This window comes from Populus alba, chromosome 4, assembly GCF_005239225.2.
Source record: "Populus alba chromosome 4, ASM523922v2, whole genome shotgun sequence".
NCBI classification, from domain to species: Eukaryota; Viridiplantae; Streptophyta; class Magnoliopsida; order Malpighiales; family Salicaceae; genus Populus; species Populus alba.
Genome location: NC_133287.1, coordinates 13,684,696 through 13,710,778, shown reverse-complemented (window position 1 = coordinate 13,710,778; position 26,083 = coordinate 13,684,696). Strand labels below are relative to the sequence as shown.

At 35.6% G+C, this 26,083-nt stretch overlaps 4 protein-coding genes across 4 annotated transcripts in view; all 4 read left to right on the top strand.

Moving 5' to 3' along the window:
* Positions 1 to 1,886, top strand: part of LOC118060727 (beta-glucosidase 12-like) — a 3,544-nt gene extending 1,658 nt beyond the window's left edge. Inside the window, exons 2-8 of the mRNA XM_073408907.1 lie at positions 58 to 148; positions 338 to 503; positions 612 to 727; positions 855 to 1,071; positions 1,182 to 1,214; positions 1,316 to 1,349; positions 1,732 to 1,886. Of these exons, the coding sequence (XP_073265008.1) occupies positions 58 to 148; positions 338 to 503; positions 612 to 727; positions 855 to 1,071; positions 1,182 to 1,214; positions 1,316 to 1,349; positions 1,732 to 1,886 (812 nt within the window). The remainder of the gene's footprint in view (positions 1 to 57; positions 149 to 337; positions 504 to 611; positions 728 to 854; positions 1,072 to 1,181; positions 1,215 to 1,315; positions 1,350 to 1,731) is intronic.
* Positions 1,887 to 5,702: 3,816 nt separating this feature from the next.
* On the top strand, positions 5,703 to 9,005 carry LOC118060783 (beta-glucosidase 12-like). The gene is made up of 14 exons (XM_035074054.2): positions 5,703 to 5,919; positions 6,004 to 6,073; positions 6,353 to 6,411; positions 6,505 to 6,580; positions 6,713 to 6,790; positions 6,995 to 7,082; positions 7,176 to 7,434; positions 7,543 to 7,658; positions 7,784 to 8,001; positions 8,120 to 8,151; positions 8,253 to 8,355; positions 8,446 to 8,548; positions 8,648 to 8,845; positions 8,928 to 9,005. The coding sequence occupies exons 1-14, from the start codon at positions 5,842 to 5,844 to the stop codon at positions 8,989 to 8,991; spliced, it is 1,542 nt and encodes a 513-aa protein (XP_034929945.1). The 5' UTR covers positions 5,703 to 5,841; the 3' UTR covers positions 8,992 to 9,005.
* Positions 9,006 to 12,106: 3,101 nt separating this feature from the next.
* LOC118060757 (transcription initiation factor TFIID subunit 14b-like) lies at positions 12,107 to 15,958 on the top strand. The gene is made up of 6 exons (XM_035074020.2): positions 12,107 to 12,312; positions 13,229 to 13,317; positions 13,404 to 13,625; positions 14,325 to 14,512; positions 14,594 to 14,715; positions 15,606 to 15,958. The coding sequence occupies exons 1-6, from the start codon at positions 12,280 to 12,282 to the stop codon at positions 15,690 to 15,692; spliced, it is 741 nt and encodes a 246-aa protein (XP_034929911.1). The 5' UTR covers positions 12,107 to 12,279; the 3' UTR covers positions 15,693 to 15,958.
* A 4,817-nt stretch (positions 15,959 to 20,775) lies between these two features.
* On the top strand, positions 20,776 to 21,527 carry LOC118060775 (auxin-responsive protein SAUR50-like). Its single transcript, XM_035074042.2, has one exon. It carries the CDS (start codon positions 20,896 to 20,898, stop codon positions 21,208 to 21,210), a length of 315 nt encoding a protein of 104 aa, XP_034929933.1. The 5' UTR covers positions 20,776 to 20,895; the 3' UTR covers positions 21,211 to 21,527.
* The last annotated feature ends 4,556 nt before the right edge of the window (positions 21,528 to 26,083 follow it).

Sequence of the window (26,083 nt, the reverse complement as noted above, 5' to 3'; positions counted from 1 at the left end):
TACAAAACGTTTCACACTTTAGTTTTTCTCATATTATTTTTGCTCTGAAATGTACAGGTATACAGCAGCCTTATGTAACTCTCTTTCATTGGGACACTCCACAAGCAATTGAGGACAAATATGGTGGTTTCTTGAGCCCTGATATTTTGTAAGTAATCGTTTTTATATTCATATTATATAAACATCCCACTTTAATTTGAATCCTCCATGCTTGAATCTAATCATTTTCAAAACTCGTATAGAAACGATTTCCGAGACTTTGTGGAGCTTTTGCTTTCAAAGATTTGGAGACCGAGTGAAGCACTGGATCACTTTAAATGAGCCTTTTATGTTTTAGCGTCAATGGTTATGACACGGGCAGCATGGCACCCGGCAGAATTTCAACTTTGGAGAATTATCCAGGCCAGCCCAAAATCTCTGGTGCCACCGAGGTTTACATTGTAACCCATCATCTATTGCTTGCTCATGCAACGGCTGTGAAAGTATACAAGGAAAAGTATCAGGTTTGCAAAAGCTAAAGCTATAATTAATTTGTGGTTCGTTTCATAACATGTTTCACCAAAGTTTTCAGTGTGACTGTGCTAATTTTATCATTGACAAAATCTCGTCAGACGCGTCAAGGAGGAAAAATTGGGATAACCCTCGTTTCTCATTGGTTTGAACCTTACTCAACTAGTGAAAGTGATCGGATGGCAACTGAACGAAGCCTTGATTTTATGCTTGGATGGTAAGCATTTTGCCAGCTGATTTGGATATATAATAATAATTTGAAACATAATTTGGATTCTTAAATTCTATGGAGAAGAAACCAGGATCACCGGTTAATCTAGTGTATCCTTGTATGTTTTTGGCAGGTACGTGGATCCTCTAACTAAAGGTGAGTATCCACAGAATATGCACGACTACGTCGGAGGAAGATTGCCTAGATTCAGTGAGGAGGAATCCAAGATGCTGAGAGGATCTTATGACTTTATCGGGATCAATTACTACACTACATATTATGCTCAGAACGTTGAGGATGTTAACTATAAAAATATTGGTTCATGGAAGATGCTCGTGTTAACTGGCCAGGTGAATTTATTTACTTGTTAATTAAATGATAAAAAAAAAACTCTCAGAATAAGAAGAATACAAGGTCTAAAATTCTACGCTTTCTCACTTGTGTTGATGTTATTTTACAGGGGAGAGAAAATGGAATACCAATAGGCCCACAGGTGAATGTGATTCTTCATTCTTGTTTCAACAAATTAGTAATTGATGTGTAGAATCTTTCTCTTTTCCCCTTGGTATTGAGATATATAAATCAAATTCGCAGGCGGGTTCAAGTTGGCTTTATATTTATCCCGAAGGTATTCGTCATCTTTTGAATTACGTAAAGGACGCGTATGAAAATCCAACAAATATATATCACTGAAAATGGTAAGAACAGAGCTAACAGCCCTCATGTGTTTATGGTTATAGCTGTCAAGAAGCTCTGATTTACTGATTTGTCGGTTTTTTTTTAATTAGGAGTTGATGACGTGAGTTCCTCGTCACTAGAGGAAGCCCTGAATGATCCCATAAGAGAGCAATATTATAAAGACATTTTCCACAAATGTTCTGAAATCTATCAGTGAGTTTTGTGCTTTCCAAATTCATGTTCTCGCTTCCTTTTTCAAAACTGTACTAGTTTTTATTTTAAAAGGAATTTCTTTCTCAGTCTGTTCTGCTCTAAAAGCTTGACTTTTGCAGTGACCATGGTGTCGATGTCAAGGGGTTTTTTTGCTTGGTCATTCTTGGATGATTTTGAATGGGGATCCGGCTATGGTTCAAGGTTTGGTCTCTTCTACATTGACTACGAAAACAACTTGAAACGATATGCCAAAAATTCTGTGAAGTGGTTTTGAGCAATTTCTGAAGAAGGACGAAAGTACTAAACTCAACGATAACATGTGAGGACTCTTTTCATCTCCTCTTATTATTATCAAAAAAATCTCTCAACATTTCTCATAGCACAAATGATTGCAATAACAGAGTATCAAAAATCTCGAGTGGAGGAGGGATCAGCTCGTAGCCGTAAGAAGTCGAGAATTGAATAAACAATTGGCACGAAATATATAATAAGGTATTCTTGTATATCATCTTCCATAAATACTAATTTTATTGTGTTCATTTTTCATGCTTAACAAACTAATAATTTTATTAACAATGCAGGAGCCCTTTTCGTATGATCAAGACCTTCCAAACGCTGGAGTCATACTTTGTTGCAGCAAGTTAGGTTTCCACGTCTGATAAATTCTATTCCATGTTTGCGTCCTTCCAGTTTACGGACATCAGTGGATCTTTGTCTTCGAATTCTCACATCTTCGTCGAGGATGCTGTTCTTGCTGTCATAATAACATTTATTTGTATTTTTTATTTTTTTATTGTTTACGTGTATTGATTGGTTATTAATCGAATTCGATATTAAATAATAACTTGCTCCGCGCAATTTCTTTTTCCAGTAATATTTTGAAGGATACTTCTATCCATGCATTAACCTTTTCACTAGAATTCGAGGAATGCATTGTCAGACTGAAATTTATCAAGACCAAGTGAAAAAATAAATAGATAATACCTATGGAACTTAATTAATTCCTGAGGATGCAAAATGTAGGGTCTCTTTGAAATAATCCTTAAATTCAAGGGGATCAGGGGGTGTAAGCAATTTTTGGCGCTTATAGTGCTAAAGTGGCCGAATTTGCCGGTTAAGAACCTCATTTCTCCATCTCATTGGATTCCCCGCGGCGGCTTTTTTGTCAAGGTGTTACACGCGTTGGTTGTTTCTTGATGGATTATCGCTGACAACAACATCTTATTTTATTTTCTTTTTTCTCTCTTCACTGAAATTCCGACAACATATATCGATGGTATTACCGAAAAAATTATTTCGTTGGTATATACCAATGGTTTTACCGACTGATTTACATTCGTCGGTAAATATCACCGCAAATTACCGACAGAAAAAGGCCATCGGTAATTCCGTTGGTTTTAGTCAAATTTATGGTGGTGTTTGTGCATACGGTCAAAACCTCAAAGTTTTTCATGCGTATTTTCTGAAGAGAGATAAAAACCATTTTTATCATGATTTAAAAAATACAAAAAGAATATCATAACCGGTTTATGATTATCTATTAGGGTTTGATTAAAATATAAAATATCCATATAATTATTTTGTCATTCGGAATGCTATGACTTAGCTATAATCCACGAAATAAATAAGTTTGGCCTTTGGAATGGTCAAGATTTAACCCGATAAGGTAGAGACTCCCTCATGAAAGGAGATCTACATTGAACTCTAGACAAGACCAATAGACAGAAATGCGAATTAGAATAACAATCAAATAACAATGCAACTTACCGTAGATATGGTGCGCTGGGGTGATGCGTCTTTCCCTTGCACAACCAATCCCTTACTCGGACTCTCGCATACCATTAGGTTTTCTAGCGACCATAATACTACGCGGCGACTCTTGAACCTTAAAAATCATAATTTTATGATTAAATCCAAAACCCTTTGTCAAACACACTTAGGAGACAGATCTGCCAATCGACGCCGTGCACGCCACGACAATGGGCTTCCTGTGTTTGCTGTTTCTCTTTCTCCAACCTGGCGTGGCATTGTTTTTGACTTTCTCCACAAGAGAAAGCATAGCCATTCCACTTAAGTCAAGCATTGGGTTCAAGGTAGGTGATGACAATAACATTTGGTCTTGGATTGATTCTTGGCTAGGTACTCCAGCTCCTCTTCATAATTTATTTCCTAGACTATTTAATCTTTCTCTTCAGCAATCAGTTGGCCTTGCCAATATGTATAGCCCGATTGATAATTCGATCAGCTTGGCTTCAGAGGAGGAATCCGAGGTCTCGTGAGCTTTGTATGCGGGAAAATTTAACTGCAGAGGTGGAGCGTTGTTTAGTTTTTTCTGGAGGTGAAGATAGTAGGGTATGAAAATTTGATAGTTCCAACACTTATCCAGTGTTGCAAATTTCTAGATAGCATATCTGCTTCAGGGGCTCCTTTTTTTTTTTTTTTTCTCTCGCTTTAGAAAGGTTTTTGCACCTCTTATAATTGATGTGTTCATTTGTCTCCAACTTAATTGTAGTCTCATCAGTATGGGTTTTTTAGCTGAGAGGATTGTTAATTATGAGGATGCTCTTTTTCCTTGTTATTGCGAGGAGATTGGGACCAGTAATCATCTATTCCATCACTGTTCTATTATGTGGATTTTTTAGGGTAGATTCATGCGTTGGTTCGGGTGTTTAAGTTGTCTATCTAGGGACCTTGAACAAAATCTTCAAGAATGGTACTGCTCGGTAAGAGGTAATTTTCAGTGTCGGGATATTACTCTTCTATGCAAAGGCTTTTATTGATCTATCTAGTTAGTTCGCAATCGACTTATCTTCGAGTCCAAGGTCTACAATTGGGATGTGATTTTTTATCTTTCCTTTCAATGTTTGGCCTTTTGGTTGAAATTCTCAATTAGAAACTTTAGTTGCACAGGTTCTGATCAGATTAGACGCCATGAATGTATCATGAACTAGACTAATTAGTTTGATTTTTGTTTCTTTACTTATATTGTAAGTTTCTATTCCTTCGGTCACTATCTTCTTAATGGTGGTGCTCTTTTAATTTAATTATGCTCGATTACTATAAAAGAAATAAATTAAAGATACACTTACATATTCTATACGGCTCCTATCTATAATCCTCGAGTATATGGACAATAATGAAGTACAATGACAATAATTACGTGAACTTGAGGCGCCATGCTGTGGTGTGATTTGTATTCTGTGTTTAACCGTGCCTAGATAATGGGGGATAGATAGTATGATAAAAATGGTAATCTAATACCGCTAATTGTTAAGGAATTCGTTGGAGGCTTGAAGAGGATGCTTGAATAATTCCGATAGAAGCGAAACGCAGTTTGTTTCTCCTAATCAAGTTGAAGTTTCCGCGAGGATAAACTTTCTTGGAAAATAAATTCCAGACAGTTGTAAAATTGAATTCCAGGCTGATGACTAGTTGATGGCTTCAAAGCAAATGAATTCCAGGTTGATGACTAGTTGATCGTTTCAAAGCATTGCTTGCACGATTTGGAGATGGGTTGTCAGTTTGGGATTGAAGAAATGTCATCTTAGAGATTGATCGTAATTGGTTACTCTCCTGGGCTTTTGGTTAAAGATCATGTATTCTGCTTGACTTGGCTAATTCAGCGTAAAGAATTTAAAATTGTTTCATGCAAAATTTCTAGCTCAGAATATACTTCATGTCTGAATGCGAAAGGTCCACATGCCATTTAAAAACTCTTCTTGGGCTGGAAACCCGTCAACTTTCGCTTGGCTTCATTGCCATCAGACAAGAAAATTAAAGTCGTTGAAAATTCTTATGTTGACGATCCGGTTGCTGAATTTTCTCTGCATGCTTCCAGCACAATTGCTAGGCTTCACGGTGCAATTAGAGCACGGAATCTTAAGTTTGGTGCTTGTTTCAACACAATGAATTCCTCAAATGACAAATATCCTTATCCAATTAGAAGTTCCAAATTGAATTTTCATTGATCGGTCAATCGAAACAAACAGTAATAATTGACCACAATTATCCTTCTTGGTTGTTGAGAATAACCTTTCAAAATGATGCCTATAAATAGGCTCTGGCATGTCGATGTTCTTACAAAATCCATACTTCATACGTTCATTTATTTATTTTTTCACTGCTATCTCACTATACATTCTTTATTCTGATCACCCAACACTCTTTAGCTCTGCTCAAGCTCTTATTGCTCTTCTGCAAGGCTGTTCAACAAAGACTTAGTGTATATCATGGGAAGTATTGCCAAGTTGAGTCGTAATTCTTTCCCAGATGGTTTCCTTTTTGGATCTTCTTCATCAGCTTACCAGGTACAAACATTGCTTCAAGTACTCTGGTCGAAGAGAGAAACGCCTCAATTGATTGCTCTCTGATAACGTTTAAATTATATGCAGTTTGAAGGTGAAACAAACAGGAGAGGTAAAGGGCCGAATATATGGGACACCTTCATCGAGGAGCATCCAGGTATCTCTTTATTCAATGCAGGAGTTCGTTACAATGCTTTCCTAACTAAAACAACGAATATAAATCTCTCAAGGAGTCACCTGCCAGCATGTTGATGGCCTGCCTAAAACCATAGTGTATTTTGTCTATTAAATCCAAAAGAAGAGAGGAAAGGGAAAGAAAGAAGGTGACTTTTGGGGTTAGGGGGCGAAAGTGCGTGCAAATTAAAGATGTAAATATGATTTTTATCAAATAATATATATTCAAAGGAATTTAAGAACAGATTCTGAAAAATTGCAGAGAGGATAAGCGACCATAGCAATGCAAAGGTGGCAGTTGATTTCTATAATCGCTACAAGGTACGATGTTCATCTTATTTTTCTTTTGGTTGCCTCTTGTCGATCTGATCACCATTACACTTGTTGATATATTTTACACACAAAATGTTACAGGAAGATGTGCAAAGAATGAGGGGAATGGGAATGGATGCTTTCAGATTCTCTATTTCTTGGTCTAGGGTATTACCACGTAAGTGTGTTCTTTTGTTTTTACCCTACTTCTCGTTCCTTTTTAATTCACCAGGATGGGACGCGACTTGACATTCGAAGTCCCACATTTTTCCTTACTTTGACTTTTCAATCATCGAATTGAATTCATCAGATGGCAGACTAAGTGCTGGAATAAACGAAGAAGGGATCCAGTTTTACAACAATCTCATCGATGAGCTCATAAAAAATGGTTATAACCCTTTCCTTTTCCTCGATCACTGTGTTTCATAATAATGTTACCGACTAAATAAGCATCTTGAAGTGGCCATGGTAAATGCAGGGGCAATCTTACTTTGCTTGAATTTCGAAGATTTGAAAAGCATTTTCCAAACTTTCATACAAAACGTTTCACACTTTAGTTTTCTCATATTTATTTTTGCTCTGAAATGTACAGGTATACAGCCTTATGTAACTCTCTTTCATTGGGACACTCCACAAGCAATTGAGGACAAATATGGTGGTTTCTTGAGCCCTGATATTTTGTAAGTAATCGTTTTTATATTCATATTATATAAACATCCCACTTTAATTTAAATCCTCCATGCTTGAATCTAATCATTTCAAAACTCGTATAGAAACGATTTCCGAGACTTTGTGGAGCTTTGCTTTCAAAGATTTGGAGACCGAGTGAAGCACTGGATCACTTTAAATGAGCCTTTTATGTTTAGCGTCAATGGTTATGACACGGGCAGCATGGCACCCGGCAGAATTTCAACTTTGGAGAATTATCCAGGCCAGCCCAAAATCTCTGGTGCCACCGAGGTTTACATTGTAACCCATCATCTATTGCTTGCTCATGCAACGGCTGTGAAAGTATACAAGGAAAAGTATCAGGTTTGCAAAAGCTAAAGCTATAATTAATTTGTGGTTCGTTTCATAACATGTTTCACCAAAGTTTTCAGTGTGACTGTGCTAATTTTATCATTGACAAAATCTCGTCAGACGCGTCAAGGAGGAAAAATTGGGATAACCCTCGTCTCTCATTGGTTTGAACCTTACTCAACTAGTGAAAGTGATCGGATGGCAACTAAACGAAGCCTTGATTTTATGCTTGGATGGTAAGCATTTTGCTAGCTGATTTGGATATATAATAATTTGAAACATTAATTAGGATTCTTAAATTCTATGGAGAAGAAACCAGGATCGCCGGTTAATCTAGTGTATCCTTGTATGTCTTTGGCAGGTACATGGATCCTCTAACTAAAGGTGAGTATCCACAGAATATGCACGACTACGTCGGAGGAAGATTGCCTAGATTCAGTGAGGAGGAATCCAAGATGCTGAGAGGATCTTATGACTTCATCGGGATCAATTACTACACTACATATTATGCTCAGAACGTTGAGGATGTTAACTATAAAAATATTGGGTTCATGGAAGATGCTCGTGTTAACTGGCCAGGTGAATTTATTTACTTGTTAATTAAATGATAAAAAAAAAAAAAAAAACCTCTCAGAATAAGAAGAATACAAGGTCTAAAATTCTACGCTTTCTCACTTGTGTTGATGTTATTTTACAGGGGAGAGAAATGGAATACCAATAGGCCCACAGGTGAATGTGATTCTTCATTCTTGTTTCAACAAATTAGTAATTGATGTGTAGAATCTTTCTCTTTTCCCCTTGGTATTGAGATATATAAATCAAATTCGCAGGCGGGTTCAAGTTGGCTTTATATTTATCCCGAAGGTATTCGTCATCTTTTGAATTACGTAAAGGACGCGTATGAAAATCCAACAATATATATCACTGAAAATGGTAAGAACAGAGCTAACAGCCCTCATGTGTTTATGGTTATAGCTGTCAAGAAGCTCTGATTTACTGATTTGTTGGTTTTTTTTTTATTAGGAGTTGATGACGTGAGTTCCTCGTCACTAGAGGAAGCCCTGAATGATCCCATAAGAGAGCAATATTATAAAGACATTTTCCACAATGTTCTGAAATCTATCAAGTGAGTTTGTGCTTTCCAAATTCATGTTCTCGCTTCCTTTTTCAAATAAAAGGAATTTCTTTCTCAGTCTGTTCTGCTCTAAAAGCTTGACTTTTGCAGTGACCATGGTGTCGATGTCAAGGGGTTTTTTGCTTGGTCATTCTTGGATGATTTTGAATGGGGATCCGGCTATGGTTCAAGGTTTGGTCTCTTCTACATTGACTACGAAAACAACTTGAAACGATATGCCAAAAATTCTGTGAAGTGGTTTGAGCAATTTCTGAAGAAGGACGAAAGTACTAAACTCAACGATAACATGTGAGGACTCTTTTCATCTCCTCTTATTATTATCAAAAAAATCTCTCAGCATTTCTCATAGCACAAATGATTGCAATAACAGAGAATCAAAATCTCGAGTGGAGGAGGGATCAGCTCGTAGCCGTAAGAAGTCGAGAATTGAATAAACAATGGCACGAAAATATATAATAAGGTATTATTGTATATCATCTTCCATAAATACTAATTTTATTGTATTCATTTTTCATGCTTAACAAACTAATAATTTTATTAACAATGCAGGAGCCCTTTTCGTATGATCAAGACCTTCCAAACGCTGGAGTCATACTTTGTTGCAGCAAGTTAGGTCTCCACGTCTGATAAATTCTATTCCATGTTTGCGTCCTTCTAGTTTACGGACATCAGTGGATCTTTGTCTTCGAATTCTCACATTTTCGTCTAGGATGCTGTTCTTGCTGTCATAATAACATTTATTTGTATTTTTTATTTTTTATTTTTTACGTGTATTGATTGGTTATTAATCGAATTCGATATTAAATAATAACTTGCTCCGCGCAATTTCTTTTTCCAGTAATATTTTGAAGGATACTTCTATTCATGCATTAACCTTTTCACTAGAATTCGAGGAATGCATTGTCAGACTGAAATTTATCAAGACCAAGCGAAAAATAAATAGATAATACCTATGGAACTTAATTAATTCCTGAGGATGCAAAATGTAGGGTCTCTTTGAAATAATCCTTAAATTCAAGGGGATCAGGGGGTGTAAGCAATTTTGGCGCTTATAGTGCTAAAGTGGCCGAATTTGCCGGTTAAGAACCTCATTTCTCCATCTCATTGGATTCCCCGCGGCGGCTTTTTTGTCAAGCTATTACACGTGTTCGTTGTTTCTTGATGGATTATCGCTCTTAGCATTTTATTTTATTTTCGTTTTCTCTCTTCACATTCGTACTACTCATTTAAGATTTCTGGGTAATATCTGAGTTGCTGTTATTTGAGTGACTGTCAACGTTTTTTTTATTTGTAATTTTGTTGTAGGTTTTTGTTTTATCTTTTAATTTAAATTTATTAATTTTTGTTTCTTCAATCTTGGTCCTCTTTCCTTTTGTTTTTTAATTTTGATTTATTAAAATTTAATTGGGCTTTGTGGTTTTTTAGGTTTGGTACTTCTAGTTAAGTTAATTCAGAGATTGATTTCATATGAATTGTAATGGTTGCTGGACCATAAGAGCAACCATACTTTTGTATTTATATTTTTAGTGTTATGCACAACACAAAAGAGTAGAATATACTACACATAATAAATAAACATATATAAGGTATTTATATATATAAAAAATCTCTTTCCATAATACTTTTGATCAAATAAACATGGTCACGAGTTGACATTGCTTTTTTAACTTATATTTTTTTATCCCATTACTCGACATTGTTATTTTTTTATGAAATAGACTTCATGGTTTTCTTTGTGTTTTTTTTCTACTGGATTATCCTGATCTCATGACTTAACTCGAGGGTTTTGCCAGTTAACCTAGGTGGGCCCGCACCCTTTTTTCGGCTTTTAATTACTCTTTATTGTTTTGGATCCTTTTGTGTGGCTAACTTTTTTTTTAGCTTTACCCTTCAATATTTTGTTTGTTAAGAACTGAGTTTCGTGATTGTTTTATATTTGATGCTTTTAGTCAAGCAGCCCATATCACGAGTTTAATAAACTACCGATGGATTTGGCGGGTTGACTCAGGTGAATTAAAGTGTAAAAACCCTAATTTTCTATATTCTTTTTTGGTGATACATTGGAAATTTTCAATGTATTTTTTTTTATACAAGTTCCACTGAAATTTGTACCAAGATTTCAGCGGAATCTCCTCTATATCAGAAGGTTCCCAGTTATCGAAAAAATCATATTATATTTCCAATTTCATTTCACAACTTGATCCAATCATCCTAGATCTAAATTCAACTCGTCATCATCAACACAACACATCTTATTCAATAACATCATACAATTCAAGTTCATAAAACAACAATGCATAATTAGATTGTTACATAATATCATATAAACTATATTGTGCATGATAACACCATATAATGTAACTTAAGTGAAGGATTCACTTTCTACTATAAATATGCATGGTTAAATAGATACTTAGAATTACAAACATTATATCAAAGTCATACATCCAAATTTATGGATTAATATTACATTTCAAGTTTATGGAGATAAGTCTCTTAATTTTCAAATAATTACATGGCCAAAAACAAAAAATAACTAAACTAAAATCACTCATGACATGACCTATGGACCTGAAAACAAAAATTAATATGTACACATATAAAAAGATAGTAAGAAATAATAACAACGACAAGTAATAATTTCCATGGCATTTATTTTTATACATAAAATTAAGCATAAATCTCTTTTACAATATATATTTTTTCATCTATTACCAATATCCAAATTAATTTCCAATTCATTTATCGAGAATAATTTTATCTTGAAAATCTCAACATAACTTAATAATTTCGAACGCCATCTCTTTATGAATCAATTCTCATTTGATACCAAGATATTCCTCTCTTGATATAATTATTTTATCTCATTATTTTGAAATAATTAATCAATACTTTCTCTTTCATTTTTCAGAAGGTAATTGTTGATAATGATTTCTCCGGCAGGTGTAGCTCAACTGATGAGGTTGTAAGTTTGTTTCTTAGAGATCACCAATTTGAGTACTATAGATCTCAAAGTCATTGGAGACTTACATGATCTTTAACTTTATGACATGTTGAATTAATCGAAGTATATACAAGTTAGTCCGGACACCCACACTAATAAAAAAAATACACGTAAAATAAGATTAGATTAAGATAATATTAGTAATAATATTTGTTCAAATCAATTACTATGCTATAAATTTGAGTAGAGTTAGACATATAGAAAATTAAATTTTATTAAATTAGTTTATGATGTCACCATGCTCAAAAATTATGTTCAGGTTTGGAAACAAATCCTCCTCATTTTGTCTCCCCGATCCAACAAGCCAAACATGACTTAAGAATCAGATACACTACATTAACATACAGTTGTAAAAACCACCAGATCAAACTTGCCACGACTTTAGAAGAAGGGCTCGTTAGTAACTTTACTTAATAATGTCTCCTTGATTGACATAATTACCCCTCATTAACATCATACTTTTCCATCTGATTTGCTGGGAATAGATTTATAATTAAAACCTGCAGTAGGCAATCTTATTTCTTCAACCAATCGATCACTTGTAACTGAGCCGAAAACAAAACCCTAATTTTATTGAACCAACAACACCAATGTTGAAATTAGTAACAAGAAGGTGGTGTTAAAGGGGCATGACAAACAGTTCATCGTCATCATAAAAGAACGGTCAAGATCATCCTGTTGAAATTAGTGGACCCATACCAAATCACAGAGAATCAAAATGAGCAAAACTGAAGAGAACACTGAAAAGAAGGTACCAACTTTTTTTGTGATCTTCTTTTCCAATTTTGACAACCATCTTCGATTCAATGAAACCATGTTTTCCGGATGCTCAGAATCGTTTCTTGATGCAGTTTTTTAGTAACCCAATTGAAAGATTTTGTTTTCTGATTTGCTTAATTAGGGTTTAGCCTTTCATCATGATCGAATGTGATTTTTTTTTGTTTTAATTTTGATTTGGATAGTTATATTTACTGCAATTAGTAAAATAATTGAGCCCAGAAAGGTAAAACTTGTTTTTATGAAAGCCCTACATTGAAACTCCATAAAAAAAATAAAGCTCTGTTTTCTAATGATTGGTTTTTTTAGTGTGGAAAGGATTTGTTAGTGTAAATTTTATTGCAGTTGTTGCGAAAAAAAAGCTCAAAATTGTTTGTTTTGTAGCTTTTTAACCAAATTGAAACTGTTTTGTGACTGCTGCTTAATTTAGTGTTAATGGGGTTTGTGTAGTGATTGAATGTGTATTCTTTGTTTCCCGTTACTTAATTTCCTAGAAAGGTAAAATTTGTTTTCTTAGAAAGCAGGTTTTTGGAACCCTGTCAAAAGCTCTGTTTTCTATGACTGGTTGAGTGTTGATAGGAGATGTTAGTGTCAAATTTTATTGCATATGTGAAATGACAGGTTGCTTATTCTTAAATTAATGATCTTACTAAGAAACCAAAGGCTGTTTTTTTATCCCAGCCTTAAACTTTGTTGTTTTAACTTTTATCTCAATTGGGTGTTGTGTATGGTCGTGAATTTTGGGTGGTTTATGTTAATGGTATTTGGTTTTGAGTGCATGCTTGATGTGTTGTTTATCATTATACTTGAAATAATAAACTAGGAATCATGAGGCATTGCTGTGTTAGTTCTGTTACTTTCTTTGTGTTATCGTATATGGTCTGGCACAGATTTTGAATAAGAAGCTCAAAGATGTTGAGATTAGCCTTCCAATAGTTTACGGCAACATAGCATTCTGGCTTGGCAAAAAGGCAAACGAGTAAGTTGTTAAATAATCTTCCGGATAATGCCCATTCTTTTGTCTGTTGTGTGCTTGGATCATGATTTCAATATTCTGTTAATCAGGTATCAATCTCATAAGTGGACTGTATATGTACGTGGTGCCACAAATGAGGATCTTGGTGTAGTAATAAAACGAGCTGTTTTTCAGCTTCATTCTAGCTTCAATAATCCTACAAGAGTCATCGAGGCACCACCTTTTGAGTTATCAGAAGCAGGCTGGGGTGAATTTGAGATTGCCATTACTCTGTATTTCCACAGTGATGTTTGTGATAAGCCTTTGAACTTGTGAGTTCCTTCGTCTATTATGTGGTTCTGATTTCTGTGTAAAATGTTTTCAGAAGCTAGTGACCTGGCCAGATGATTTTGTAACAAGACATTCTGTGTGTCATTGGAGTACATATCTAAAATGAACTGCTGTAAAATTATGGAAAGGTATGATAGAGCCATATATAATGTAAATTAACTCCCACTCAGCTTCATATTTGGCACCTCCCTTTTTCACCATAACATATTTATGTGTGTGTGTGTGTGTAGAGAGAGAGAGAGAGAGAGACCATTGCCATATGAGGGAGATTGCTCAGTTACATGTCAAAAGATATGGAGTTTCTGACCAAGCAGTTCAGATTGAAATGTGGGAATTTAGAACGAAAGTGTGTGTGTTTGTCTCCTTGGACATGGTCGATTGATCAGCTGCAAGGTATTAGTGTCATGTAGCTTAAACCAAATGTTCCTTTGTCCAATCACGTGTTTGGGAATAATCAAATAGTTGACCGAACATCTAAACTGAATTGATTTCCAGTTTAATGACTGTGATGGCTGCTGATAGTGGAAATATGTGGTGAGACAGTGTATTGTGGTGGTGATTCAATTGAATGAATTCTAGTCAGTTAGAACCAAAAAATATTGTGCTTTCTAATATAATGAAAAGTTTAAAATTGGTCAAATTTTAGAATTGCATTGTTGAAGGCCTTAAGGTTTTTACAGATATCATCACTTGAAGTTGTACCCAGAAGATGAATCTGGCTCCTTGTCAATGAAGAAGCCAGTTGTTGTAGAATCATACGATGAGATTGTATTCCCTGAGCCTTCAGAAGGTTTCTTAGCTCGCATACAGAGCCATCCAGCCGTAAACTTGCCCAGATTACCTGCTGGTTTTACTTTGCCTCCTCCTGGTCTGTATTTTAGCTGTCTTCTGCCAGTAAATGCTCTTCACCTTGCTTTGGATGAATAAATTAACTTCTGTTTTCTTACAGTGCCAGTTGAAGATACAAGTAAAAGGAAGAGGGGTGACACTAAAGATCATCCTCTATCCCAGTGGTTTATGAATTTCTCTGAAGCAGACGAGCTACTACAGCTTGCCGCAGCTCGTCAGCAGGTCAGAAAGAATTTCTTTCTTTCTCTCTTTTCTTATAGACAAAATAATTAGAAAGGAAGAATATAATAAAGCAAGCAGGGGTATGTGAACTAGCTTCCGGGCTTGTTATGTATGAATTAAAAAATGTCTTGGTGGTGATATTTGCGAAGTATCACTTCCTTTGATGCTTGTTCAACAGTGGCTTGGAGTAAGACATGCCATAGTAATGGACTAGCTTGTTTGAAGGATTTGAACTAGTAAAAAACTGTCAGCTGGGACAGAAGGAATGAAAAAAAAAAAAAAACAGTAGAAGGGCACTATTTCCTGCAATAATGGCTCTCTCTACTACAGAGTAAATACATTGAACTGGTAGATCAATACCTCATGGAAATTTTGATCTTGTAGGAGCTGGGAATTAGTGGAAAAGAAAGCATAATTCAGATATATGGTTATCTTAGAAGTCTAACAATTTCCTGAACTTCTAAGTAGTTGGCGAGCAATAGTAAATTTATTTGATAACCTCTATAGTTTCTCAGTCACAGACAATTTTCACTAAGCTAATTAATAACCTTTTTTTCTGCGGATCAGAAACTAGTCCTTGAAGCAAACATATAGAGAATATTTCTTGCCATCCATTGCTTTCTTACTCTACAATTTCTTATTCAATTGTGCTGAACTGCTGTCCTTTTTTGTTTATTTAAAATTGAATTGAAAAATAAATTGGAATTGATTGAACCCCAACTTTTTCCATCATTGATGGATGGGTTTTATGTTTGAACATTTAAGAGCTGTTGAATTCTATGTTCTTAAGCATTAGCAGCGTGTTTTTTAATTCACTAATTCCCAATGAGTCACATTTTGCATGGAAAACTGTAAAGCTATTCTTTGACAGTTTGGATTCAATGTGTTAGGTGCAAGCTCATATAGCAAAACTCCGACGACAGATAAGCTTGATAGATGGGCAGAATCAACAGTTGAAATCTCCCTCCGACCAGTGAATGCACTTTACTTATGCAGAGTTTTGAGATTTCTACTTCACATTGGCTTAGGCTGAAGCACACAGTGGCATAGGCATGTAGCAATGATACTTATTTCCTCAAGCAGAGGGTAGTTTTGACACATCCCCCTCCCCCTTTCTTTTTTTTTGTATTTTCTTACCATCTTCCCCCTTTTTGTGCTTATACATGAAAATGTAGTTCGGTTCAATTAACAAAAATGATGTATCAATTGATTAAATTTTATTAAGAATTAAGTTTACTCCTGATATCTGTTGTCTGCATTAAGTGCTTTCAGAAGTGTATTTGATATGTGTCCGTTAACACATTGACTAGTGCTTATTTGTTCCAAGCAATATGCAGGAACTCCAAACAGGCATGAAACTTCTCTGCTTTTTTAGATTTGAGAACATGAGCTCGATTTTTATAGATGCCTTTTGATTCATCAGATTTGTGGTGCACAGAAGGCATATATAGGATTAGAATTTATGATTTAATACATATGCTTAGGACACCATATTGGCGAGTAAATTACTAGCTGTAATGAGATACACAATCATTTTCTTATCATTCTTAAATTAATATAGAGAAAAGAAAAACGTTTTTTGCTGTTTGAACAGCTTTTAGATTATCTCCTGCCAATGTCTGATGTTCCTTTTCTTATACTGTCAGATTTTGGGTAACAGCAAGAGTATGCTGATTAGGTTGTCTCTGGCCTTGCTACTGTTTTGTTATCAAATTATCAGCTCGATGTTACTTTTAGGCACTGTTCCTTATTTTGATTTGTGTTTGTATCACACTGTTCTTGGGATGTTTTACCATTGAATACATCAACCTGACAACAATGAGGTACTTGTCTGAATTTGGCTTTGAGACTTTAATGATTATCGGATTTGTTCAGAGTATACTTGTGCCGAAACTCTTCTCAAATGAATTGTATAATACATATTAATAAAGCTGAGGGCCCTTCTCAAGCATTAACCAAAACCACCTCTATCTGTCCTTTTGATGCTTTATTATGCAAGGCATGTGAAAATGGGCATCCACTATGGCTTTTGGGTTGATCGTACATACGGTGTCGTGGTGATTTCAACTCCATTGTCACTCTCACCTTGGTTTAGCATACCAGGTACAAGCATATCCTTAATTGTTGCATTTGTTTTCAATTCTGTTGAAGCGGACCCGGCTAAATAATATTCTCCTCACCTAAACCCATACGTTCCATCTCTATCTAGGTTTCTGCTGTCAAGGGCCTAATCTAATTGTTGATGCTTGCTCAATCGTTTTTTAATTGGTTGTCATATTTGAAGTCCATAGCTTTCACCGATCAATATCTCAATATATATCTGATTGATAATCCTAGCTGGGTATTACTTGCACGTCTGCGTTCTTGGGCCCTTTGTTTCTGACTACTTTCCTTACAACCATGTGACTGTAATTAGTTTTGCGCGTTGACGTTTCCATTGCATCCCCATCGGTTTCCTGACCATAGAGTACATGAACGAGGAGGACAGCACAGAGAAATTTTTCAGCTGATATTGTTGTTTTTATGAACCAGGTTAACTTGCTGTGTTAAATAAAATTTCCACTAAAGAACCATCCTGAGCGTGCTGACATGATTATTCAAGTTTATAATCGCATTTTCTTCCATTCCATATCAGGGTCGGTTGTTTTCCCCTTTTCACATCTTGATGGCAAAAACTGATGTAATGCCATTCGATTCTTACGCTACTTGCTATCAGAGATGCCAACAACATGTGGATGTGGAGATGAACAGCTTCATCCTATGTAGTTGTTTCTCTTACTGTCCTGACTCCAGGTCTTGCCAAATTTCTGGCGATAGCTAGTAGAGACGACTGATGCAACTAACAAAGGAATTAACGTACGTAATTTGGGTTTGTTCATAAAAGATCCCAAGTGGGCAACAGGCAGTTACAGTTTGAGACATGATTTGCTTGGTAAAGTAGCCGTGTGCAACAGTTGAAAACTTGAAATGATGCCGAAAGACCTTACTATGTTGTCTTTACAGGAGTTTGGGGGCAAGAGTAACATGGCCATCATGTGCTCCAAAAAAGGCAAGGTCATTATCAACTATAAAGAAAATACATTAGTCTCTTGGTTTAGCGGGGCACCGCATTTCAGTGAGAATGGTGGGCCTTTGCAGTCGCATATTTTCATTGTCCATTCTCTCAATCAATCTCATTCACAGAACATGGGAGAGCTTCTCTCAAAGACGGCGACGTTAAGGGTAATATTGTTTCCCTTCTCTTAATTAGTTGGTTTAATTAGCTGTACAACAATTTTTCCGTCGCTCGTGTATATTATATATGTACAGTATGTGTCACACATATAAAGTATGCATGTGGTGTACTGTGCACGCCTGTTATTTCTATGTGGGTATTTATGATTTATTTCAAGTGGTCCATTCAGAAGAAAACTTTTCATGCTGGTTCGGCCTTCACGCTACTAATGGACAATGGTAAATGTTCTTCCCTGGTTATTACCTTTTGAGTTTTGACTTATAACTTTTTGGTTGATTTTCCTTCTTTTTCGTGTGTGAACTTTTTGAAATTTTGATGATTCTAAGTATGGGATTCGAACGACGATAAAGTTCTAGTTGGTGAATTGAGAGTTAAGACACTGTCATGGACATTGGGAGGTTCAGAAAACAGAGAGTGACAGATATACTGGACATTTCCGTATTGTTCTTTGCAGATCGCTTTCTCAGCCTTAGAACATGGAGACACAACTTTTCTGAAATGGAGCCAGGCTAGGAAAAAACCAGTGGTACAGATTTTAAGTAGATTTATACATATCTCCTATTCTGATGGTGGTTTGTGCATGCTGGACCATGTAGGAAGCCTTCTATTGTTGAGATATTAACCCTTGTTTAATTTTTTCAAGAAGCATTACAGTACTTCTGCTCTGGATAATCTGATAGATAGGTTTGCAAATTTAGCAAGAAGGCACAATTACTTCCATTCTTCTCAGGCCATCTAGAGCCGCCTTGGCTTCTTCATTCCCTTTGCAAAAATCGTGATAATCATGGAAAACAAGCTTAAGCACGCATGGTGGCTCCTTTAGAAACCAAAGCTTATGTCCTGCTGCTTTAGTATCTAACATACGCAGGAACAACAGTTCAACTCTTGTTCCTCTGCAGTTCCATGCCCGTCAAATCATTTCATTGCAATTATATAGGATTCAGAGAAGCCAGGTGTACTTGCCAATATACTATGAAAGTTCAGCTAATAACCTTTCTCATAATGATATGGAGATTAGATTACTTACAGACTGAATACTCAAGAATAAAGGGGTGTTGTCACAGGGTCGATGTTCTCATCAAAATCTCAACTTCTATGTGGCAGCTCAGCTCCCTGTTAACCTTTTTTTTTATTAATCCACTTGTTTTTGTTTAATAACTAAGTGTTTCTCTTCATCAAAAAATTTCTCTCACACTAGCGGAAATACACAAGTACAGAGGATATGCATAGTTTAACACACTTAAATACAGGAACCATAATAACCTTTTATTAATCTCAACACAAGAAATATACCAATCCGTTTGTGTGCTATGCACAATGGTTCTACCTACACACAAAAATTACATGCCACACACTTATATGTAGCCTATTTAAAGAGTAATAACATGGAAAATTATAACAAAAATCATCCCCCAAGACTTAGAACACACCTGATCAGTTTTTCCCAAAACAATCAACTGCCAAAAACTTCCCCAATTGTTGCTTCTCACCCTGGCCTGCCACCTAACAAACTAGTAGTTCATTGTGCCAACTCACAAGCTGCAAGAATAGATGTGTCTGCATGCCTTGGACTCTCTGTAGTTCAAGTCAAAATTTACGACGAACATTAACCTATGTTCTGTCGAATTATTAAACATACATTATTACTTAATTTACCACTGCTCATGCACACTGTCACTATTTATATATATTGTTATTCATGCTAGTAGTGTTTTCATTAAGTCTTGAACTATCCATCGTACATACTTATCGTTAAGCTCTGTTATTAATTCTGTCGATTTCGTCAATACTACCGAGTTTGACATTGTTCGACGAGCTATATTGTCCACTGTATCGTCCCAGCATTGTTTTCATCCGCATACCCCCTTACAAGTTTAACCCCGTTACAGGTGCTATGCTACAATATGCGGGTAAAGATGCAAAGGTCAAGAAAACTGAATAGCTTGCGGTGATATACACATGGGTTTTCGAATATATATTTGGACTCACGAACTGTACTGTGTAGGAGCTGTTGTTTTAGTCCACGCTCCACAGAATCACAGCCCTACAACTACAAGCACAAGAAAAAAGCGTCAACAGGCTTGTACTCTCCAGTACACTTATTGTGTGTACGTGATTTCAGGTGTGTGTGTGTGTGTGTGTGTGTGTGTGTGTGTGTGTGAGAGAGAGAGAGAGAGAGGTATTAATAAACATTAATCTTATAGATAGAGATGTTTTTTATAGCGAAGACTGAGAGTGAAGACTCTTATAGCTAGGTAGAGATTGAAAAACCGAGGAGCCCTGGACAAAGCAGTTGAGAAGACGGAGATTCCTCGAAGATGATATATGTGAGTTCTCACCAGAAATGGAATGAAAACTACAAAGCAAAATGAGCTGGGTTTTTGTGAACTTGAAAGAGTGTAAGAGATGGCAATCAATTGCGAAGTGGAGGTGAGTTGAAAGGGTTGCTACCAATTTGCATGAAGGATTGGACTTCGAACTTGAACCGTGATTGAAAATGCTGAAAATATGAAAATAAGAGAAGCACAAGCAGATTAAACGTCTTCCATCTAATTAAATGCAAGTTCTTATATATTTTTTTCCTTTTTTCAACTAGGCAAGTTGAAAATTAAAGCTGAGAGCGGGGGGGGGGTCCATAGTGTCATTAGGAAGGCCAACATAGAATTGCAAACCCAGTAAGCTGGCTCCTACCATGTCCTTGCCTCACATACACATACCCCAAAACACCCGTGGCATGTCCTTATCCCCCACACTCCACATGACCCTTCTCCCTATCTATCTATCTATCTCACACCATCTCTCTTTTTCTCTCCCCCTTGACTTCTTCATAAATACCCCCATCACCCGCAATCCTCCCATCACCACCATCACCTTTTACCACAAGTACACACTCTTATCTCTCTTCAAACTTACCCTTTCTCTCCACACCTTCTCTCAAACTCCAAATGGCTATTAGAAAATCACACAAACTACCTCAAACAGCAGTCCTCAAGCAAATCCTCAAGAGATGCTCTAGTTTAGGCAAGAAACACGGTTATGATGATGATGGCCTCCCTCTTGACGTGCCAAAAGGGCACTTTGCTGTGTATGTTGGTGAAAACAGAAGTAGATACATTGTTCCAATCTCATTTTTGAGCCACCCTGAGTTTCAATCCTTGCTTCAAAGAGCAGAAGAGGAATTTGGCTTTGATCATGATATGGGCCTTACTATCCCTTGTGAAGAAGTAGTTTTTCGATCTCTAACATCAATGCTCAGATGAAAAGATGATCAGTAGGGTGATGGCGGTGCATGTTTGCTTGGAGAAGATGGCTTAAGATGAAGCTACACTATATTTAGTTTCTCTTTTTTTAACATCTTCTCAATTGTGATTCGTGATCCTGTTTTTTTTTTCATGTATTCTCTCTTTGAAACCCTGCTGGGTTCTTATGTCTAATTAATTACTAACTTAGAACCCATGAAAAGAATGCATGGGTTTGAGATGTATAAAGTCTGGTTTTCCTCACAGATGTTAGTTGTTAACACCACTGTGAGAGAAGCAAGGATTAATGCAAAGATTTGCCTGTTTAGCTGCACAAATTTCTCTCTTCCTCTCTGCTAGTTAAGATCTGTGCATAGCTTGAAAAACATAGGGGTAAAGAAAGACATTCGGTCAAATACATCAAGTACATGTATGACTTTAGAAAACTGAATCCATTAGCACACTCCAACAGCATAATTTTGTCTGAGAATGTGGGGGTACATTGGCATGTACGGATCATCGGTTTACTGTTGAGGTTTGAATTTGAAGACACACTTCACGAAGCAAGCTTGTTCTTGAAAATAATTTAATATCATGGTAAATAAACAAACATTGTTAGATGGTCCAAAGGAAAAAAGCATTTTAGTAAACTATTTTATATTTTGCATGGAATGAGGAAAAAACAAGTGAACTTTAAAGAGAAAAGTTGGTTTAAATTTTTCCTTTATTTTATATATAAGAATGACTATTTATTGTGACAAAAAAAATAGCATCCCATATAGTTTATTACTTTAAAGATCTAAAATTAATAAATAAAGAGCTACTTTTATAGTTTTTTTTTGCTCTTCGTATAGCTTTTCCATTGGAGAAGCCCTTGGAATTCTAAAAAATGTTTTGGAGACTATCTCGAATGCAAAGTTAATTTATTTACTATCTTATAATAAAAATATATAAAAATAATGAAGATACAAGAGAAAAAAAACTATTTTCTCATAAACTACTTGTAGAAAACTTATGATAAAACTCAACTCTATCCCATGGGTTTGAAGGACAAGAGATGTGTAGGATAAGATTGTTAATCTCATTATTTTAACAATTTAATCCATCTTTTCTTGGCAAAATGGTTGATAGATCATGTTCGATGCCTAGAAAAAATCCCTTCCTTCAAGTTTAAGAACTCTTTAATAATTAAATCGGTATTATATGAGAAAAAAATAATTTTTTTTAGAAGAAAGTCGTGTGTGTGTGTGTGTCATTTATAGTAAAGAAAAACTAAACTTGCTCGCTAGAGCAGATTACATTGATTCATTTTATAGCCCTTGAGGTCTTCTTTTTTATGGAAGGGAAAATAGTTTGCATATCAGTAAAATATCTTTGTCTTGTTAAGATAAAATATATCTAATTTCTCAGGATAAAATATATCTAACTTATGGTCTCACCATGAAGACCAAGATACTTTTAATGTTAAAAAGAGAACAAGCTTAGCGCGGCCCACTGACATCTAGACTCAGCGTTTGGTTAAACTCATGAAAGATGATCAGTCTAACATCTTGCTAGACCCACATACAGATAGGCTTAGAGCTTGAATGAGCCCAAAGATGATAGGTCACAGCCCTCTCTATAGTTATCCTTTTGAAGGGTTGTTCCAGATAAAAAACAAAACCGCTAATCCATCAACTTCTATCGTATTTTCCATCGATAAAAGGAAACAGAAAATTGTTAGATCTATTTTTATCTTTTTAATCAAATATGTTTTGTTTCACTGTTTTCATTTTTTTTTTTAATTTCAAGATACTAATCAGACGCTATTCAGGAAGGCATGTAAAATAGTTAAACTTATTATTATTATTATTATTTTGCAAACTTTAAGTAACATGTTATGAACCATATGAATTGGAGATAGTATTCATTTAGTTTCTAAATCTTCACTTTTTGGGGGTTTTAACGGTCTAAGTCTTTAGAAAGCATTAATTAAATATGTATTTGATAATGTAATTTCAAATGATTAAAAAAATCACCAAAATGATGTTTTTGGCATTTCAAACACACTGAAATACTTTCCTGGTTAGATACCTTAGGTTATCTTTTGGTGCCAATCTAGGTAGACTCTCCACTTGAAAATTAACGAATGTTTTCTACAATCAGAGCAAAGCTAAGCACATGAAAAGAGAAGTTCTTTAGTAGGGCTGGGAAGATATGTATGATAAAATCAGTTCTCAGCTCTCTACTGTTCTACTACATGTCCTTTTTTTTATGTCAAAGGGCATTATTAAAGTCATCTCCTCTATCAACCGCTCTTTTCTATGGAAAGGTACCTCAAATTCTCATGGCATCTGTAAAGTGGCTTGGCACAAGGTAATCAAGAATAAATCCTTTGGCGGTCTCGGGTTGGAATCTCTCCATAACCAAAATTTGGCTTTGCTTTTTAAATGGCTCTGGAATCTTGATAAAAGAGTGGCAAGAGATTGGCAAGATCTCATCCTTCAAAAATATTGACCTCATTTTACAAATTGTCTTCATATGTTTGCAAGTTCTTTATCTCCAATTTGGCATGGCATGGTATCAGCGATCTCCTCAAATCAAAACATAGTCATTCCTCTCCAATCCAATGTCGGGTTCAAAGTGGGTGATAGGAGATATATCAAGTTCTAGATCGACTCTTGGCTAGGCTTTGCAACCCCTCTCCAGCTCCTATTTCCCAGACTTTATAACCTCTCCCTACAACAATCAATAAGCCTTGCAGATGTATATAGCCCGATTGATACTTCGCTCAACCTATCTCAAAGAAGATCTCTTTGACCCCGAGAGCTCTGCATGTGAGAGAGCTTAATTGCGAAGGTGAAGTGTGGTCCAATCTTCTTTGATGGTGAAGACATCAAGATATAAAAATTCCATAGCTCCGACATCTACTCAGTTTACTTAGGTTGCCATTTTTTTTTTTACAGACTCTCTGCTTCAGAAGATCATCCCTCCCCTGTTCTACTTCGAAAAGGGTATGCCCCTCCAAAAATAAATGTGTTCATATGGCTCCTTCTAAATGGCAGTCTCAGTACAAAAGATTTTTTTAGCTAGGAAGAGGATCATTAATTATAAGAAAGCTCTTTGCCATTTTTTGTTGCAAGGAGATTTAGACAACAACATGGTCTCTCTGGGGTAGATTCTTGAATTGGTTTGGATGTTTAGGCTGATTGCTTAAAGACCCAAATCATAACCTTCAAGAATGGTTTGGCTTGGTTAAAGGAAATTTCCAGCGTCATGTCATTACCCTTCTTTGTAAAGGCTTGTATTGGTCAATCTGAATAACACGCAACTACCTAATATTCGAGTTCAAGGCATCAAATTGGGATGTGATTTTTTACCTCATCTTTACCGTTTGGCCTTTTGGTTGAAGTCCTAAGTTATAATTTTCAGCTACATAAACTTTGATCTTTTTAAAAATCCTGAATTTATTATAAACTAGATTAACTAGTTGGATCCTTGTTATCTTATTTTCTATTTCAGTTTTCCCTTGTATTATCCTTTATTTTTTAGCCCCCATATAATTGATGGGACTGTTTTATATATAATTCTTTTGAGTACTAAAAAAAAAAAGTGTAACTTACTTGAGCATGCTAATAAAGTTTGACAGTTGCAACCTTTAGCTCTGTATCAGGTTTTATTATTAGCAATTATTGAATCAAGTGCTTTAATCTCCACAGTTATGAGGAGTTTCAACTCTCAATGCTTAATATAATTACCCGTGCATGGTGGAGATTGTCGATTTCTTTTTCTTTTCCCTTTTGCTTTAGTCAAAGACAGCATCATTTAATGTAATTATAGTGGGTTTTAAGATGTTGTCGGGAATGAACAGAAGAGCTGACACATTATTGTTAACTAAATTTCCTTTGAGCTTGCTTCGAATTGAGATTTGAGAGTTTAATAAGAAACAGAACTCCAACGGTTTCTTTGAATTCTGTGGAAAATGTATTAGGGAATGAAAGGGAGATTAAGAGCCTGTTTTTGCATTTAAAGAGAAATTTTTAAAAAAATTAAAGGTTTTCTTTACTTCAAATTAAATTTATTTTTTATATAAAAACTTTAATGCATTTTATGCCACTAGCAAAAGTGAAATGCGTGAACCTATCTTTTGTGATGGATCATTGGACTTGATTTGGCTTCTGCTTCACTTCAACAATTAAGCGATAAAAGATTAGAAGTATTAATCGTACCTTTCTCAAAAAGAAAAGTAGCGGTACGATCATTAGCAAAAAATGTCAATGTTACGATCACTTTCATGATGATCAAGTGTTTGTTGAAATGTCCCTTTAACAACATCTCCATTTGGAGTTTTTAGATACATGTTACATTTAGACTGTTATATTCATAAAAAATTCTCCTTGAATTTGAATCTTGGATACGACTTAATTTTTCATTGTTTGTAAACTAAAATTATTTGCATATATGGCCTTCAATGCAACCCACGGATCAAGGTTGGGTTCTATATTGTTTGCATTTGATTGAATTTGCGTTCAATACTCAAATCGCATGACCATGAGATACTCTTCATGATCACTTTAAGACTCCATGATCACCCTTACCTCATCCTCCTGAAATGTATGTGGTCCATCACTCTCTTGCTTCAAGGCCGCCTTCTTGTTCGTTTGAACTACTACCTAGCTAGACACTTGCAACCCTTTAATCCACTACAAATCTACTTAGCGACTTCTTCAATGGAAAAGCCAAATTTTACTTTCAGTTGTCACCTTCAAGCCCTTTACTCTATGAAAACAATGAGGATTATTGATAAAATATGTATATGATTTGCAGAGAATTGGCTTGGTGCTCCATTGGAGATGATGGGGCCAGTGATCCCACCATTGTAATGAGGTTGTTAGTGAAAATGATAGTGCATGTA

Coding starts and splice junctions, on each gene's coding strand:
- LOC118060783 (XM_035074054.2), top strand. CDS start 5,842: ATGGGAAGTATTGCCAAGTTGAGTCGTAATTCTTTCCCAGATGGTTTC. Junction 6,412..6,504: donor ATTTCTATAATCGCTACAAG/GTACGATGTTCA, acceptor AAAATGTTACAG/GAAGATGTGCAAAGAATGAG. Junction 8,152..8,252: donor GAATACCAATAGGCCCACAG/GTGAATGTGATT, acceptor TCAAATTCGCAG/GCGGGTTCAAGTTGGCTTTA.
- LOC118060757 (XM_035074020.2), top strand. CDS start 12,280: ATGAGCAAAACTGAAGAGAACACTGAAAAGAAG. Junction 13,318..13,403: donor CTTGGCAAAAAGGCAAACGA/GTAAGTTGTTAA, acceptor TCTGTTAATCAG/GTATCAATCTCATAAGTGGA. Junction 13,626..14,324: donor TGTGATAAGCCTTTGAACTT/GTGAGTTCCTTC, acceptor AGGTTTTTACAG/ATATCATCACTTGAAGTTGT.
- LOC118060775 (XM_035074042.2), top strand. CDS start 20,896: ATGGCTATTAGAAAATCACACAAACTACCTCAAACAGCAGTCCTCAAG.